This window comes from Urocampus carinirostris, chromosome 2 (assembly GCF_059441175.1).
Source record: "Urocampus carinirostris isolate Australia breed hairy pipefish chromosome 2, RoL_Ucar_1.0, whole genome shotgun sequence".
Taxonomy (NCBI): Eukaryota; Metazoa; Chordata; class Actinopteri; order Syngnathiformes; family Syngnathidae; genus Urocampus; species Urocampus carinirostris.
The window spans coordinates 24,255,004-24,273,763 of record NC_142350.1 but is presented as its reverse complement, the minus strand read 5'-3'; the positions used below and the strand labels follow the sequence as shown (position 1 = coordinate 24,273,763).

General features: G+C 38.6%; 1 protein-coding gene across 1 annotated transcript in view; it reads right to left on the bottom strand.

Annotated features, from left to right (window-relative positions):
• kcnh8 (potassium voltage-gated channel, subfamily H (eag-related), member 8) overlaps positions 1–18,760 on the bottom strand; it is a 68,906-nt gene that overhangs the window by 37,555 nt on the left and 12,591 nt on the right. The window contains exons 2-3 of the mRNA XM_088327869.1: positions 9,394–9,627; positions 4,936–5,067 (exon numbers count right to left, since the gene is read on the bottom strand). Of these exons, the coding sequence (XP_088183995.1) occupies positions 4,936–5,067; positions 9,394–9,627 (366 nt within the window). The remainder of the gene's footprint in view (positions 1–4,935; positions 5,068–9,393; positions 9,628–18,760) is intronic.

The following is an 18,760-nucleotide window of genomic DNA, read 5'->3' as shown; positions in this document are numbered from 1 at the left end:
CGTTAACTATTTGCCTAATAATTTTATTGTGTGAAAATATATTAACGTAACGATTAAAATTCTGCCCTGCGCAGGCCCCTGGGTGTCAAACCGCCCCGTTCCAACAAACAAAGAGTCACTTTCGTTTCCTGAGGCTCACGTGGGGTAGCATGCTAGCGATGGAAAAGAGAAAGGAAACACGTTTAGGCAGACTGTTTCGCTTTAAAACATTGCCCAATGCTAACCTTGACAAGGCGAAAGTGATATGTATGCTTTACTAAGCTGAATTTAATTACTATCGAAGCACTTCTTCCCTGAAGTATCAACTGAAAGCTAAGCACCCCAATGCAGTGGTACAGTCAGACAGCAGACCTTGTCAAACAACTTTGGATCAGTTTGGTGCAAGTGATGGGTATTCTACAATGTATACATACGGAACGTCACTATTTTTGACACAAAATTGTCATTATTAACCGATAACTTTTTTTTTCAACAAAGATTTACCGCACTCCAGACTTTTCGTCAGGCAGATCCGCCATTGTTGTATTGGTCTCGCGGTTCGAGTTTTTGTCTGCATGCCGATCTCGGCCAACAAGATCTCGTTGCTTTGAGATTACATCATTGTTGCGGTGGTAAAAATCAAAACAAAATTGGTAATTTCTTCAGTGTCAGTAATATGTCGAAACATAATCCAGAAAGTGATAACAACTGCAATAATTCCAGCACGGAAAAAAGATCGCGGAGGCTAGGAAAACACGTGTGTTGAAGCAAACGATTTGACGAAATAAAACAAACAAAAGAATACTCCTAGCAAGAAAAATAATTTTCTGCCAAAATGGACTAAATTATATTCCTGGTTACGCTATGAGGAGGATGATAATTGATTGGAACTTGAGAAGACATTACAACTGTGGCGGGACAGCAAACCTCGAAGCATATATGAACTGAAAAATCTGACGTGATAACTTGCTTTGTATTACCAATTAACTGTGATGATTAAAACTGCATGAATATATAGACCAATATTTCAGCAATATTATTTTGCATGTATGTACAATATTGTTGTGAACTGAAAAATCTGAAGTGATAACTGCTTTGTATTACCAATTAACTGTGATGATTAAAACTGAATGAATATATAGATTTATATTATATATTTGTCGCCGATTTACAATTTCAACCTCGATAACACAAAATTTTGGGGACCATTAGATCTCTGTTGGGACCCATAGAATTTTGAGCATGCGAGTCCCCAGGACCCATCACTTTTCAGAGGTAAAATGAACACTGTATATATATATATATATATATATATATATATATATATATATATATATATATATATACTGGACTGTCTCAGAAAATTAGAATATTGTGATAAAGTTCTTTATTTTCTGTAATGCAATTAAAAAAACAAAAATGTCATACATTCTGGATTCATTACACATCAACTGAACTATTTCAAGCCTTTTATTATTTTAATATTGCTGAATTTGGCTTACAGCTTAAGAACACTCAAAAATCCTATCTCAAAATATTAGAATATCATGAAAAAGTATACAAGTAGGCTATTCAACTAATCACCTGAATCATCTAATTAACTCGAAACACCTTGCGAGGGTTTCCTGAGCCTTAAAAACACTCAGCTTGGTTCAGTAAACTAAATCACTGCTGATCTGACTGCTGTCCAGAGGACCATCATTGATACCCTCCATCAGGAGGGTAAGACACAAAAAGAAAATTCTCAAAGAGCAGGCTGTTCACAGAGTGCAGTTTCAAAGCATATCCACAAAAAGTCTGTTGGAAGGGAAAAATGTGGCCGGAAACGCTGCACAACCAAGAGAGATGACCGCAGCCTTAACAAAATTGTGAAGAAGAGCCGCTTTCAGAATTTGAGGGAGCTTCAAAGACAGTGGGCTGAAGCTGGAGTCCAGGTATCAAAAGCCACAGTTCACAGACGTGTCCGGGAAATGGGCTACAATAGCCGTATTCCCATGGTCAAGCCACTTCTGAACTCAAGACAACGGAAGAAGCGTCTGACTTGGGCTATGGAGAAGAAGCACTGGACAGTTGCAGAGTGGTCCAAAGTCCTCTTTTCAGACGAAAGCAAGTTTTGCATTTCATTTGGAAGTCAAGGCGCCAGAGTCTGGAGAAAGGCTGGAGAAGAGCAAAATCCAAGTTGCTTGAAATCCAGTGTGAAGTTCCCACAGTCAGCAATGGTTTGGGGAGCCATGTCAGCTGCTGGTGTTGGTCCACTGTGTTTCATCAAGTCCAGAGTAAATGCAACTGTGTACCAAGAGATTTAGAGCACTACATGCTTCCATCTGCTGAAAAGCTCTATGGAGATGAGGATTTCATTTTCCAGCATGATCTGGCACCTGCCCACAGTGCCAAAACCACCAGTAACTGGTGCACTGACCATGGCATCACTGTCCTTGATTGGCCTGCTAATTACTGTGTACCTGACTTGTTAACCTGACTGCCCATTTTGCACATCCGGTTAGCTACTCTTCTTGCACTATCGGCACTATGGTAAAATACTATACGTAGCCAATTACAATACAACTTTATTTATATCTGTACATTCAAGGAAACTGTGGGGGTCAGATGCATCGACATTTCGTTCTGTATACACGTGTACTAGAATGACAATAAAGTAGATCTGAATCTGAATCTGAATCTAATTCCCCTGACCTGAACCCCATCGAGAATTTGTGGGGTATAGTTAAGAAGAAGATGAAAGACACCAGACCTACAAATGCAAATGAGCTGAAGGCCGCTATCGAAGCATCCTGGGCATCAATAACACCTCAGCAATGCCACAGGCTGATTGCCTCCATGCCATGCCGGATTGATGCAGTAATCCGTGCAAAAGGATTCCCAACCAAGTACTGAGTGCATCAATGGACATTTTCAAATGTTTGATTTAGTTTTGCTGTTATAAAATTATTTTTTACTTGGTCTGAGGAAGTATTCTAATATTTTGAGATAGGATTTTTGAGTTTTTTTCAGCTGTAAGCCAAAATCAGCAATATTCAAATAATAAAAGGCTTGAACAACCTCAACGGAAGTTTTTAAATTGAGGCTTAAGACACACTTCTATTCCAAAGCATATGATTGATGCCCACCTCGTATTCTGTTTTGTCCTGTCTTTTTCTGAGGCCTGCCTGGCTGATACGAAGGAGAAGGATGATTTGGGATGGGTCAGCGGACCGGGGTCTGACCTGCAGCATGTCAACCCCTGCATTTACCAGCTGGCGTCGTCGTTGATGTCATGCTCTTTCCGGACATTTTCAACATCTTACCTAGTGTTTACTATTCTGTGTACAGTAATGCTAATTGTAATTCACCCTGTTCAATCCTGGAAGGGGGATTACCACATGTGAGGTCCTTTCTCAAGGTTTCTCTTTTCTCCTCACACTGAGGTTTTTGAGTTTTTCCTTGCCCGCATGCTGGTTTGCTAGTTTAAGATCAGGTAATTGTGTAATTTTGTAACTGTAATCCTGTGCAGTCCTTTGAGACATTTTTGTGATTAAGGGCTATATAAATAAATTTGACTTGACTTGACTTGACTTGAAATAGTTCAGTTGATGTGTAATGAATCCAGAATGTATGACATTTTTGTTTTTTTAATTGCATTACAGAAAATAAAGAACTTTATCACAATATTCTAATTTTCTGAGACAGTCCAGTATATATATATATATATGTGCACACACAAATGTAATGAAGGGACAAATATAAGTCTACATCAATACTACTATCAATATTATCAATATTTCAATACTACTAATCAATCAAATTACTTTCACCCCAAAAAATTTCATTCAAATTGGATTTAGAGCAGGATTCTCCAGACTTTTTCAAACTTTTTGTTAGTAATTACCGCAACAGGTGCCCAGTTTGATATGCATTTTTTAATATAGCAAGTAAGCTAGATGGATTGTTCATGAGCTAAAAAGGTAGCTTTATAGTTAGCTAGAAAGATAAACAGGTAAACAACTCAAAGGGAGCTAGATAAGTAGCTATAGGAGTAAAAAGCCAACAAAATAGTCAGATGGTTAAAGAAAGCTCGATAGATATCGAGAACGAATGCAAAAAAGTTGTTTGATAACCAGCAAAAAAGGTAAAATGGTAGCTAGATAGCATGCAAATAATGTAAAAAGTCAGCTAGATAGCAAGCTAAATAGCTAAAGAGGTTAAGCTTGATAGTGAGCTAGAAAGGTAGTCAGGTAAAAACAAAAACAAAAGGAAGCTAGATGGCTAGTTAAGAGCGAAAAATCCAACTAAATAGCCAGATAGAATGTTAAAAGAGCTAGATAGATCGCTAGAGTGGAGGCAAAAAATAGCCTGATAACTAGCTAAAAGGTCAAATGTAAGTAGATATCATACAAAAAATTTACAAAGATAGATAGCAAAAAAGGTAGGACGATAGCTAGCTAGAAAGCTAACAAGATGGCCCGGTAGCTAGCTAAAAAAGGAAATTTTGTTTACTCAATAAATTGGAATTTAGTTTTTGTATTTCCTGTAAAAAAATTAATAAAAAAGGTTAATAAATAAATTTGCTTAATACATACCTAGATTGACAATTTATTTCTCTAACTGGTTGCCTAAAACAAATATTAATACTCGAGTATGATTTTGTTTTGTCTGTGAAGCCCATAAACTGTAATTTATTTAGTTGTATTTCTAAAATAACAACGTATAATGTTATTACTATGTTGTCACTATGTTATTACCAGGTTAATTCATCCAAATTTGGTTAAATAGACTCAGTCAACAAAATTACAATGACCCAGCACTGGTAAGCTATTTTTAGAACAGGTTCTCGCCTGTACTTAGGGGGCACACTTGTGCCTGTGGGCACTACGTTGGAGACCCCTGGTACCTCAAACGATTCAACTATTGTTACGAAATGTCGGTAAAAAAGAAATACACCTTCATGCATTTACTGACCTTCCTTTTTGTCCTCTTGAATACTTTTGGCCTTAATATCAGTGATGTCCTTAAACGAAGCCAGAAAGAGCACCACGTCCCCTTTTTCATTCTTAATTGGTACAATGTCCAACAGGCACCAGAAGAGCACCGCTGAAATCAGGTTGGGAAAAAAAATACTCTTATTAACACTGCATTTGACCGCTTCCAACTCAGAGTGTGTGTCTTATAGTAGTGTATTACAACAATGTACCACAAAGCCCAAGACTTATTAGCAATCCTATCTACGGATGAATCCCCCAGGGGGAAAAGCACTGCCGTTTATAGACAGAACCTACGTTTCTCCACGTATCAAGCAACATAGGTACCATCTGTTGCTAAATAAATTGCTTTTAGCGGAAAGCTGGGTCAGCATGTGCTTGTTTGTGCACAGCAGTCAGATATGGTTGCTGATGCTATTAATCAGAGGATAGGAAACATTTCAGCAGGTCTACCTGTGTTGCGGCAGCATTTAAATAGAATTAAAAGCAATCAAATTAGTGAATCAGGACTATAAACGGTTACTTTCTTCCTGAATTTAGAATCATGTGGTTTCTGCAACGGTGTGGCCGATTTGAGAAATATTAATCAGTGGCAGAAAACATGCCTGTTATAAATGGGGTGCTCTAACAACGCAAAAATCAACCTGACCTACGTATGATCAAGTTGAAAGCACACGTTTACAACAAGTTCACTGTTATGTAACATCGGTGTTGAGTGCTGCACACAGCGCAGAAAAATGACCCACGCTATAAGGGTCACCTGACATCTCATCGCTCCCATGACAAGTCACTGCTGCAAAAATGGAATTTCTTAGTTAGGTATTCAGTGGAATTGATAGGATCTATTCTACTAAGAGAGCTAAAAGTATTGAAAGACATTGCCAAAAGGGCGCGTACCCTAGCGGGTAAAATCAGGATTCTGGATTAATTGGAAATCACTGTTTTTAACACGCCCTGTGAACGGCTGGCAACCAGTTCAGGGTGTGTCCTGCCCACTGCCCAAGGATAGCTGGGATGGGCTCCAGCACCCCCGTGACCCTACTGAAGATAAGCGGTGCAGATGATGAATGTATGGATTCAACACAACTGGACATTGAAGATGTTGAGAATGTGAAAGTATTGTTCTTCTCTTCGGAGGAATTTGTGCTAACGTTTTTATGTGGAGTTTGTGGATAAGGCTGAGGAAAATGTCCGACCAATTAATCAAAGAGGTCTTACTTCAAAGCCCTGAAGCCATCCTGGCCAACAGCCTCCCCAAACAGACCACCAAGTTCGAAAACGCCTTGGAAAAGGGGAAAGCTGACCCCCACAACAAGTTCAACGACAAGTTCGAGGTCCTCAACGTCAATGGAACTACTGACAGACAGACCAGCTAGGCTGGTAGAATGAAATGAGGATTGACTTTTCGCTCTTCTCATAGAAATTAAACAAATACCAAATTCTAATCAAAACAATCAAAAACGAGGGGGAGATGTGAAGGCAAACATAAATTCGACGTATTATGCTAAACATGATTATGTTGATCTAGATCTTCCAAATATGTTTATTCCTCTTGAGTGATGATGAGATGTGATTTATGTTACTTAAATTGCCTTGTTCTAAAAATCGAATTACATTACTGGAATAATTTGAAAAGTGTCATGCTTGTCAAGAACCAATATAAGCTCTAGCTTTTTCCTAGCTGCCCTTTTTTTCCTCTTGTTATGTCAATTGTTGATTTTCAATTTATCGTAACCTTATATATGATGACCAGTGGGGAAAAAATGTCAATCGATCAAAGCGCAAAACTCCACTTTTTGACAGTCCTTGAAGAAAAAAAAATCCTTTTCTCCCAGATCAGGAACACCATGCAAACGAAGAGAATCTCCCATGGAGTTTCCTCCCATCACGGCTTCCTACCCTGACACTGATGACTCAGGCAATGAGTGTATACGACTCAGCGTGGAGGCTTAGCCCGAGGGGGGGACCTTCTACTTGACAGACCGATTATCCGAGGACAGCCCGGGAGTCAAACCAGTATCTCACCTTTTGACATTTGATTGGTACCCGGGTTAGGTGAGGACAAAGTAAATGTCGGACCCAGGATCAGTGAATAGTTTTGAGATTGCCGTGGTAGGAACCCCGTGGTAGGAACCCCCGCAGTAGGAAACCCGGAGTGTCGGCAGCATAACAATTAGCTCATGTTGTGGTGTCACGCTGAGATGACGACAAAAGGACCGAAACATAAACTGATGAAAAACATTTGGGAAAAGCGGATTTTCAATTTGCAAAGTACTGTCAAAGTAAAAAGCAAAAAGATAGATGCGAGTTTTAAACAGTGTTGGGATTAACGTGTGAGATCAGTGTACACGTTTTCTTATTTCTTTTATTATGCGAATGTCTTAAATTAGTTTTAGGGTTCGGCTTCCATGCAAGTTAGTATACAGTTATTTTGTAACATGAAAGATACTTTCAGAGTAACATGCTACTTTTTGGTTTCAGTAAACTGAGGGGCGGGGGCCAGAATTACTTTTTAAATTAAGTAACTAGTAACTGTCACTAATTACTGTTTATTAGTGACGCGCCCAACAGTGTTTATAAGTAAGGATTCTAAATAGTATGAGCATGAATGTGACTAAATGCTAGAAAAAGCAGATCTTGGTGAAAAAGTCACATCTGTGCTGGTATTAGTAAAGCTGTGACTGCACATAATTTGCAACTCCATCTGCTAACTGCGCCTTTTAAAGTTATATGACACCGTGACAATTTTTTTTTCATTCCTAAGCCTCAGCAGGGTGCACAGATTTCTGAGTGTGCTTGAACTCACCCAAAGTAAGATCCCATTTCCTTTTTCCGAACGCGATGACGTGCCATTGCTGACTTGTCATTGTGTTTAACCCCTTACTGTTCCTGTAAAATTGGCTTAAAATCCCATTTCGAATACGTAGCCAAAGTAAATCAAATGCTCTTCTCGAACTGTTTGGATAATATGCACACTTTTAGTCTCTTAAAGCTAACACTCTCGTTTTGTCCCAAACTAAAATAATCACTGCAAGTGCTACTAACATCGAGTCATCTAAGTTGGAACACACGCCTGCATGATGGTGTAACATTGGCATCTTAGCTGGAAAACAGCTGGGACAATAGAATGAAGCCTTACCATGTACCTGGTCAACTTAAAATTGAATTTTACACATATCTCCAAAAGTGGCCATTTGGAGACAACAAGTGCACAGCTCTAAAATATCTTCAACTTTATATTTGACGTTGGAAAATTCCTAAACATTGTGAAAGTATTGTAAATGTTTAACTTCTCTTTCCTCATCTCTATCACCAATATGCACACTTGCGCCTACTAATGGTGCATGCAAATGGACCCTGAGTTGTATTTAATAAAGCAGGTTGATTTTTGACTCCGATTTGAATAAAATTCATAAAATTGCATACATTTTATGTTGGGAATTTAATTGTCGAACCAATGTGTCAACCATCATTTAAATCGGTCAGTACTGGCTAAAGATATCCGCGGTTAAAACAGGCGTCTGTTTTATCAACATAGGCCCCCTTAGGCTAACCGTGAAAAATAGCTTGCAATTGGTCGAGTGTGGTGTCAAACGAAAGTTCAGAAGCTAACTGCCATTTTGGAAATAATGTTGCAAGTCTGTTTATTTGCAAACGGAAATTATGGGGCAATACAGACAGATTACAACGATGCAGAAATGTGGGAGATTTTTTTTTTAGCTCTCGGCATTACTGTGTGACTTGAAGTAAAGAATTTACACCGTTGGGTTTACTGGACCCTCGTGGATGTAACGAGACCATGTTTGCAAAAGATCGTATCATGAACTCACTGCCAGCTGACGTAATAGGTGAGCTAGCCATTTTTATAGTTTTTAGGTCCCTTGTTACGGACTCGCCGTAATGTTTCTGTGATGAGTACATCTTGAATCCCAAGAGTGGAAACTATCCAATGGTATGTGACCAATTTCAATGACTGGTGAAATTGTACAGACACCTAAACAGTCCGACACATGAAAAGGATGACCTGGAGCTACAACGGGAGGGAAACCACTACTCGTGACTCTTGCATTTTAATCATCACAAAGACTTAGCTTATTTCGAGGATACCTGATGCTAGTGGGCAGCTAGCCAGTTGCTCGCTAAATCAGCCCTTCAACTTAATTGTACTTTTGTATGACAATAAACACAATTTATTAAACTGCAATTCCGTTTTTCTTAAGTAAATGTATAGTTGTGATTTTGTTACAGTCGCATGCTGTCAGTTAGGACGTCATCTCGAGATAAGTTTGACTTTTGGAGTGCTTTTTAGAAAAGTGTGACGCTACTTTGCAGATTTTCACACTTTGCGGGGGGTTCTGCGCTCCATTAACTGCTTAATATCATTTATATCGATATTTGGATCAATCCTCCCACCTTTATTAGACAACTCCGATCTTACCGGTCTTGCTGTAGAACATGATCTCCTCCTTAAACTCATTGCGCCCCTCCAGAGCGTCGTTGATACGGATGATGATGCCTTCACTGGTCTCCGGGCCATACAGGAACTTGCATGCGCAGCTCTTTTGCATGACTTCGGCCCGCGAGAAGCCCGTGAGCTCGCAGAAGCCATCCGAGCAGTAGACGATGGGGAAACCTTTGGACACTTGAGCGTTGGCTAGGATGAAGTTACTGTCTGGGGGAAAAATGAGATGCTGCTTGAGCGGAATCCACAATGATAGTCATCACATATTGTACAGGGTGTTACAGTGTTCATTTTACCTCTGAAAAGTGATGGGTTCCGGGGACTCGCATGCTCAAAAATCTATGGGTCCCAACAGAGATCCATGGGTCCCCAAAATGTAGTGTTATCGAGGTTGAAATTGTAAAACGGCGTCAAATATAAAAATATAAATCTATATATTCATTCAGTTTCAATCATCACAGTTTATTGGTAATACAAATCAGTTATCACCTTAAGATTTTTCAGTTCACAACAATATTGTACATTATACAAAATAATATTGCTGAAATAATTATATTAATCTATATTTTCATTCAGTTTTAATCATCACAGTTAATTGGTAATACAAAGCACTTATCACTTCAGATTTTTCAGTTCACAAAAATATTGTACATATATACAAAATAATATTGCTGAAATATTACTCTATATATTCATGCAGTTTTAATCATCACAGTTAATTGGTAATACAAAGCAAGTTATCACGTCAGATTTTTCAGTTCATATATGCTTCGAGGTTTGCTGTCCCGCCACAGTTGTAATGTCTTCTCAAGGTCCAATCCATTATCATCTTCTTCATAGCTTAACCAGGAATATAATTTAGTCCATTTTGGCAGAAAAGTCCTTTTCCTGCTAGTATTCTTTTGTGTGTTTTCTTTCGTTGAGTCGTTCGCTTCAGCACACTTGTTTTCCTAGTCTCCGCGATCTTCCGAAGAATTTCTCCGCCGTTTTTTTTTTGTGCCGGAATTATTGCCGTTGTTATCACTTTCTGCATTATATTTCGACTTATTACTGACACTGAAGAATTTCCCAATTTTGTGTTGATTTTCACCTTCACTCGACGACAACCACCACAACAATGACGTAGTCTCGAAGCAACGAGATCTCGTTGGCCGAGATCGGCGTGCAGACGAAAACTCGAACCGCGAGACCAAAACAACAATGGCGGATCTGCCTGACGAAAAGTTTAGAGTGCGGTAAATCTTTGTTAAAAAAAAGTAATCGGGTAATAATGACAATTGTGTGTCGAAAAAGTTGCGTCCCGGGGACGCACGTTGATTTGACACTATGCGTCCCCAGCAAAAATGATGCGTATAGGACGCAGGGACGCGGGCAAACGAGAACACTGGGTGTTCCAGAAAGTCTTGGGCAAATCTTGACATTGAATATCTTGGAAACTATCAAGGATGTAAAAACACATCTGGTTAATTCAGAAAGTTTGTCTTTTCAAGTTTTACATGGAGTTTTCCAAATGTTCAATGTGAACACTATTGGTCACATGACACACATCTAGTCGATCGTCAAATTTTTGCCAAATGCGTGCCAGCATTGCATTGTCAAAGGTTGCAACAGGTTCTGTTATCGGTGTCTTCAACTCATTCACGTCCCTTGAAATAGGGGGCACATAGACCAATCCTTTCACAAATCCACACAAAAAAATAAATTGCATGGTTTGAGATCTTGAGATCTGGGAGCTTGGGATCATTCTGCCCAAACCATCCCAATAATCTGTCTGGCATTGTGTTCAGGCACTGTCTAACCCTGAAACACCAGTATGGTTGTGTCCCATCCTGTTGGAAAATCCAGTCACCACATCTTTTCTCACCTAGTTTATCCATTAAACAGTTTTCGAGCATGTCGAGGTACGACTCACCATGCTCTTTCAAAGAAGAATGATCCTTAGACAATCATCTTCGATATAGCACAAAACACCTTGGGGAAATCTCGCTATGGCTCAAGAAGTCCATGTGGGTTCCCAGCACCCCATGTTATCCTTGTTAACTTTGCCATTTTCGTGGAAAGTTGCCTAATGGCTTAAAACAAGCCCGTCCTCATAACTGTCACCTTTCATTTTCTGTTGCATTGCAATACAAAAGTCACTAGGAGCTGCTTTATTAGTGTCTTTCAACTGTTGGACTAACAGTAGCTTGTAATGCATCACGTGCAGTCTTCTTCTTAAGACACGTCATACAGTTGTTGTAGGACACTAATGTTCTTCCGATCCAATAGCAGGGGCTCCGCTGAAAATCAGGTACAACTTAATCATTCACATCTTCTGAAGTCGAGGTGCGTCCCGTTTAGCTGGGCATAAGCACCCATCCGTTATGAATTTACCATGCCATCTTAAAATGGAATTACTCTCCAGTGGCTCTTTTCTGAATTTTCAACAACAGTCCATGATGCACAAAACACAATTTCCGATTGAGTAACCGACACTGCCCATGCCTGAAGAAAAAAATAAATAGCCTTACAAGAAACATTGTAATTGTCTTTAAAATGATCCGGTTTCTATCTTACTACTACCATTTATAGTTAGGGAAAAATATGGGGATTTCAAATGCGCCAAAGCCTTGTGGAAAAAAAACACACAGATTCAATAAAAAAACAAAACAGACATACCCGCACAACTCATAGTTAAGGCAGACAAGTGGGAGTTTTGATGCTGGAGGTATCTGGCTTAAGCTACCATGTCTTGTCCTTTTAATGCACAGATCAGGACAACTAGCAGTTGGTGGTCCTGCTGTTTGGGGGCGGCCCCTTTAGCAGCAGGTTCAAAGATACTTTGTATGATGAACAACAGACACCAAAAAACAGTCAGTTGTCGCCATGAGCGCCAATAACAATTCTTGTTATTATATTAGATATTTTTATTATATACTATGCTGAAAATGTATGAAGACAGCAATGATGATAATGACAGTGAAAATAGTGATGGTGGTGGTGATGATAATGAAGTGACAGTGCATCCAAATAAACTATGTAAATATGTATATTCCTGAGGTGTTTTTTTATATGTAAATACACAGGATATTTATCTATAAGACACAATTATTAAGGAAGTGGTGTAGGATCAAATAAGCATATGCTTCTTTCTATTCCTTTTCAGACATGTTACGTTGACATAGTTTTTGTTTTTTGACTTGTTGTTTTCTAATGTTCAAAATAAAGGTTTATTTATTTGTTCATTCAACACTATGAAGCAGAACACGTGTTCAAACCTGATATAGTATTATTCAGTCATCCGGCAAAGTGACTTGCTCTTATGATTTAATTCCCAAAATCTATTTTCTTTTTCTTGATTCCGACAGCGCCGCTCCATGATTGTTTGGTGTTGCACGTCAGGCTTTGTTGAAGGAATGCACTTAAACTCAGAAGTCGAGAAAGAATTTGGCCAGACGGGAACAAAAATGGGGCTCGTACACGTCCCCCCGTGAGCTCGTGTTTTATCGAACGCTCGGCACGATAGCGAGAAATCCATCAAGATCTGAATTGATGTCACATTCTGGTAAGCTGGGAAATCATTGCGCAAATGACAACTAGGATATGTTACAATAAAGGTCAGGACCAGGGGCGATTTTAGGTTGAGAGTTTTGGGGGTGCTGAGCACCCAGATCAGGAGGGGCCAAACAAAAATGCTCAAAATATAGAGGAGATTAATACAAAATACTACATATTAGTACTAGTAACAAGAAATGTTTTTTGTGCCAATGTTGTCCCTCTTGTCCCGTTGTGTATCTGCAACAATACGACTACAAAAAATACTTAAAGTGACTACAAAACTAAATATCAAATTTAGTGCTTAAAAACAAGGTCCAATATATTTTGTCGTCATTCTGATGAGAGAAAATACTATGGAAATACTACAAAAATACTATTATGGAAATACTTCAAAATACTTTGACAGAAATACTACAAAAATACCACTAGGGTAACACTATAATGCAAAAATACTGCTGAAGATATCCCAACAGTAATACTACAAAAATACTGCGATAAACTACAAACATTATAATATGTAAATACTACAAAATAATACTGTAAAAGAACTAAAAAAACATTACAAAATAAAAGTACCGTAATACTATAAAAATACTACAGAAATCCTACAAAAATCTGACTGAAAAATCATACAAAATACCACAAAATACAATAAAAAATCTACAGATATATTACACAGATTATACTATAGAAATACTACAAAAATACAATTGCAGAACTACAAAAATACTACAAAACTAAAACCAATGTAATACTACATTAATGGTTGGTTGCATCCCTTAAGCATACAGGTGGTAGGGGCACCATTTCCTGTGGTGTGTCTTGGGCCAGTACAGCCTGGTGGCGCCCATCCGTCTCCAGCTCAACATATGTTTCCACAATACAACAACCTTATGACAACAGAAATACTACAAAAATACAACTACAGTAATACTACAGATATTCTATAAAAATGCTACCACAGAAAATATTACTGCAGAAATACTACAATGCAACGCTAGAAATCAAATGGACTGAACCCATTTCCAGGCAGTGGAGTATTTCAGAGGCTGTGTTGTTCACGATTTTGTTTGGTTTTACTCTTTTAATTATTTGTACTTAATTTTCTCGAACTTTATGTTTAAGTTATCCTGTACTTTATTAAGGAAAAGAGAGTTTTAAAAATGCTATAATTTTGGGGGCTGCTTGGGTGGAATTTGCCGTTGGTCAGGACAGCAGTGTATTTTTGATTTGGGATAGAAAAACAATACTACCAAATTTGGTATTTAGTTTTGTAGTATTACTGTAGTTGTATTAGTTGTAGTATTTCCTTTAGTCATATTTTATAGTATTTCCTTAGTAATACTTTTGTAATATTTCTGCAGTATATTTGTAGTATTTCAATAGTCATTTTTTTGCAGTACAGCCAGTATTTTTGTACTATTACTATTGCCTGGTTCAAGATGGCTGACCGGGGTCTCCGGGCTTTGAGTCCGGTCACACCAGAATCTTGAGGCTGCGAGATTCTGTGGTTTACGCCGTCTTGGTCCCCTGGATGAGGACAACCCGCCTTGAAGTTAAGATCAACCAAATAAGGGACATGGCTTTTTTCAGCCCCTGTGGGGCATAGTGCCTCTCGAGGGGCTCTACTTTGTTTTCAGAGGCACAGAAGATAAAGAAAATTCAACAACTTGTTTTTGGTACAGGGAAAATAATCGTTTTATTTCTGGCACGCGGTGAAAATAATTCTTGATCATTAAAATGAGTTGATTACCCTAAAACCGTGTTTATCAATCAGTATTTTCATTTCTGCTACAAAATTTCCCCTCCGGCTGAATTGATAACCACCCAATTAGATTCCAAACCAAATAAATATAATTGAATGCAATTTTCTCTCCGCAATTTGCAAAACGCAGTGACAAAGTTTTCAGAACACACAGAACGTATTGTCAGCAGCAAAACAAAGCCCAGACAGATGGTCAAAGGCGCTCGCTGCATTGGGACCAGCTGTCACTGGTGAGGCCCTTCAGGGCCCATCCTGGTAAGCAAAGACCAACAGGACCGCTGGGGCTCCCAAGGCCCCCGATGCCAAAGGCCTTTGGCTTGTCTTGTGGCAGCCTCGTGTGCGTGAGGGACTTTCTTTGACAGGAAGTTCATGTTGAAAAGGGGGCTAGAGAATGCTTACAGCAGGGGTGGGCAACTATATGGAGTCGGGGGCCGCATTGGCTTAAAAAATTAGGGCCACTTTTCATATTATTGAATTAATAGACAAGCAGACATGTTATGTTTCTTCATATTTGTTTTTGAATCGATCAGTTTCATCAAGTTGGTTTTGAGGCACTCACAATTAAAGCCAAATTATATATTGGCCCCTGTTTTAAGCACAACATTTGAGTTTTTTTTTTTTTGCAGTGTTGCCACAGCAGAATTTTATAGTATATTTGTTGTATTTGTGTAAGTTTACTGTAGTTGTATTTTTGTAGTATTTCCAGAATACATTTTGTATAATGTCTGTTGTATTTCTATAGTTTCTACTACAGTTGCGTTTTTGTCTTATATTTCTGTAGTAGTATTTTTTGTATTACAGTATAACTGTTTTGGTATTTGGTAGTATTTGTTATAAAATATTTTTTAAGTATATCCGTACAGATATTTTTGTTCTATTTCTGTTGAATTTCTGTATTATTTTTGTAGTATTTCCATTGCAGTATTTTTGTAATATTACTGCAGTTGCATTTTTGTAGTACGGTATTAATATTGTAGTATTACTGTTGTAGTATATACTATATTTCTTTTCATAATGAAAGAAAAATAATACATTGGGTTTCAGTTTTTAAGCTCTAAATTTGATACTTTTTCAGTAATTTGCCAAAACAGAAACAAACAGCCAAACTGGATTTGGAATATGCAAAGTACAAAGTAACGACTTTAACTAGTGGGCACAAAACTACTAATAAAATGACCCCCCCCCAAAAAAAAAAAAAAAGAAACTAAAGAAAACCAACACCGCGTGGCAGTGTAAATGCAAGGGACAAAGTCACAGCCTAACAAGTGGGCACTAAACTACTTGACAAAATGAAGGAACAAGAAATCAGAAACAAAAGAAAATCAACCTGGGGTGGCAGAGGTAATGCAAGGAACAAAGTAACGGCTTAACAAGTGGGCACTAAACTACGAACAAAAGAAAACAAACAAGAAACCAGAAACAAAAAAGACCAACCTGGCGTTGCAATGGAAAGGCAAGGAACAAGGAGGAGGCAAGGAGGGTGCAACTAACTAACAAAATATCAAAAGCAGAATCAGGAAACAAAAACTAAATCAGATGAAGTAATGACAGCTGAATTGAAAATGACTCGACGAATTGTGCTGTCCAAAATGTCCATATACAAGTTGAAGATGATTTGGGAAAGGTGTGTGGATGATTGGACACACTTTTGCCCAGTTCCAAAACCAGTTGGCGTCCTCTGGTGGTAGGAGGCGTACCCGACCCTAACATTAAAGCTTGTTAGTTCTCCAGTCCGACCAAAAGCTTGGATTTCTGTGTCCTGTCTCCACTTACCATTTTTAATTTCAGTGTTTGAACAAAAAAACTACAATGTTTTGGGTTAAAATAATGAACCTAACCTTTGAAAATGCAACCTGATCAAAATCTTTAGCAACCTTGCTAGTGAAGTGGTAAAAAAAGAAAACATAGGAGTAGGATGGGAAAACAACTCAATATTTTCTGTGTGCAGCAACAAGAAAAGCTCTCAATAATATCGCGTTTTATTTTTCAATAAACCATACAATAATAACTTAAACTAACTGTTAAAAATGTGTGGCTCGGTTTTCCCTTCCCTTTTTAATCTCTCCTTCTTGCAGCCCTTTCATTTCGTCTTCATTTCCTAGCTGCCTTTGGAAATCCAGCCAAATAGCCATCTTCCCCGATCATGTATTCCCTTCTCCCGTCCTCACAGCACCACCTGAGTGTATTTTCTTTGACCACTTCCTTCCACTTAAAAAATACCTGAATCATCTATTTCCTGCACTTTTCCACTCCCCCTCCTTTTCGTTCCAGCCTCTTCATCATCTCCAATTTTCAACATATTCTCTCTCTCTTTTCTCGTCCACTCTGAATTTCCTCAGCCTAATTGTTACTATGAGCAGGCCCATATATCATTTCCTATCATGCTCACAATAGTGGCAAACTGCTGCCGAGAAAACCCCCCCGAGGACGGGCAAGGAAAGTCGTGAAGGCTGCAGGAGCCAGAAAGGAGGAAAGAAGAATAGGAAAAAAGGAGTAGAATAGTTTGGCATGCAGTTTTTTTGTTGTTTTGCTGGCAGTGGGCCCAAATGCAGGGAAGTCAGAATGGAACTGAGACAGGGGTGCTGAAGGATCGTATTCAATAACAAAACCGGAAACAGAGTAACAAACAGATGTCCAAACAAAATCAAACCTTACAAAGACCAAACCGGTAATGGAAACAAAGTAGCAAACAAATGGGCACCAGACTACTCACAAGATGTCAAAACCAAAAGCAAGAAAACAAAACCAAACCTAATGTAGCAAAGACAGTGGAAATTAAAGTGACTCGACCACCAAACGACCCAGGGGGAAGCCTCCGCATTACAGTCTCGGCGGCAAGGAGAAAGTTCGTCGGACGCTCCTGGATTCTTCCACGGTGGCAAAGAGAAAGACCCCTCGGCTGCTTCTGGTTCCCTGTTCCTGCCTTGGTGGCGAGAAGAAAACCCCCTAACTGTTCCCTGTTCCTGTCTTGGTGGCGAGGGGAAAATCCCTCAGACGCTCATGGTTCCTGTCTCAGCAGCGAGGTGAAAGCCCCTCGGCCGCTCTTGGTTCTTGTTTTGGCAGCGACGATAAAGCACCTTCAGCCATCAGACGAAAGACTGTTTGATGCAGCCTTCATATGCATCACAGCATTGGGTCCATTCCCAAAACTCAACAAGTTTTCCTCCCTTTTTGAGTGATACCCTTTTTGAATGATACTTCCAATTATTAGCTCAAATATTGCAATATGAATAGAAAATAAGTTAAGCTTCCCAAGTGAAATTTCCCAGAAGTTGGAGTACAGGCCTTGGTCATACAAAACCAGACAAAAAGCACAAGATAAGGCCCGAAAAAATTCCATATATATGTATTGAAGAAAAAGGTCCACATTTAGGGAAATGTTTGTTGCCACGTTGTCATGGCAACTTTTCAAAACTAATGGCTAGGGCTGCAACAAGAAATCGATTAAACTGATTAAAATCAATTATCCAAAGTGTTGTCAGCTAAGAACATTATCGATTTGTTTTGATGCACAATTTATGAGCCACCAAGCACGATAATTAATGCAAATAAGTGTTTTGCAATTGATTGTGAAGTTAAACGTTGTGTACCACTTGGTCTGGCAGAGGGCACCTTAGGGAAGTTTTTATAAAAGTATCTTCCTTTTTTTTTTTTTTTTTTAGAAATAATCTTTTAGAGAACACTACAAAGTTATTTTTTTAAGGGAACAGAAAGTGCTACAGAAATACAATATATAAAGCTGAAAGAAAAATAATCATGATGACCTGTTTAGCTCACCACAAGAGCCAAATTCTTAAGCATATTTTATATTTTTTGCACATCGGGAATGTTTATAATATTCAAAGATTTAGATGATAAATCTGGATAATGTGGCAGGAAAGGTGTATAACTACATTTGCAAGTGTATAACATACATTTGTATGTAGTTTTGCTTATTGTTACGTTATTTGACAAACACTTGGATTTTTTATTGTTCTTTATGATATGTTGTTTTCTGCATTGTTTTTCTATCCGTCCAAAACGTATAGTATACTATTTGAA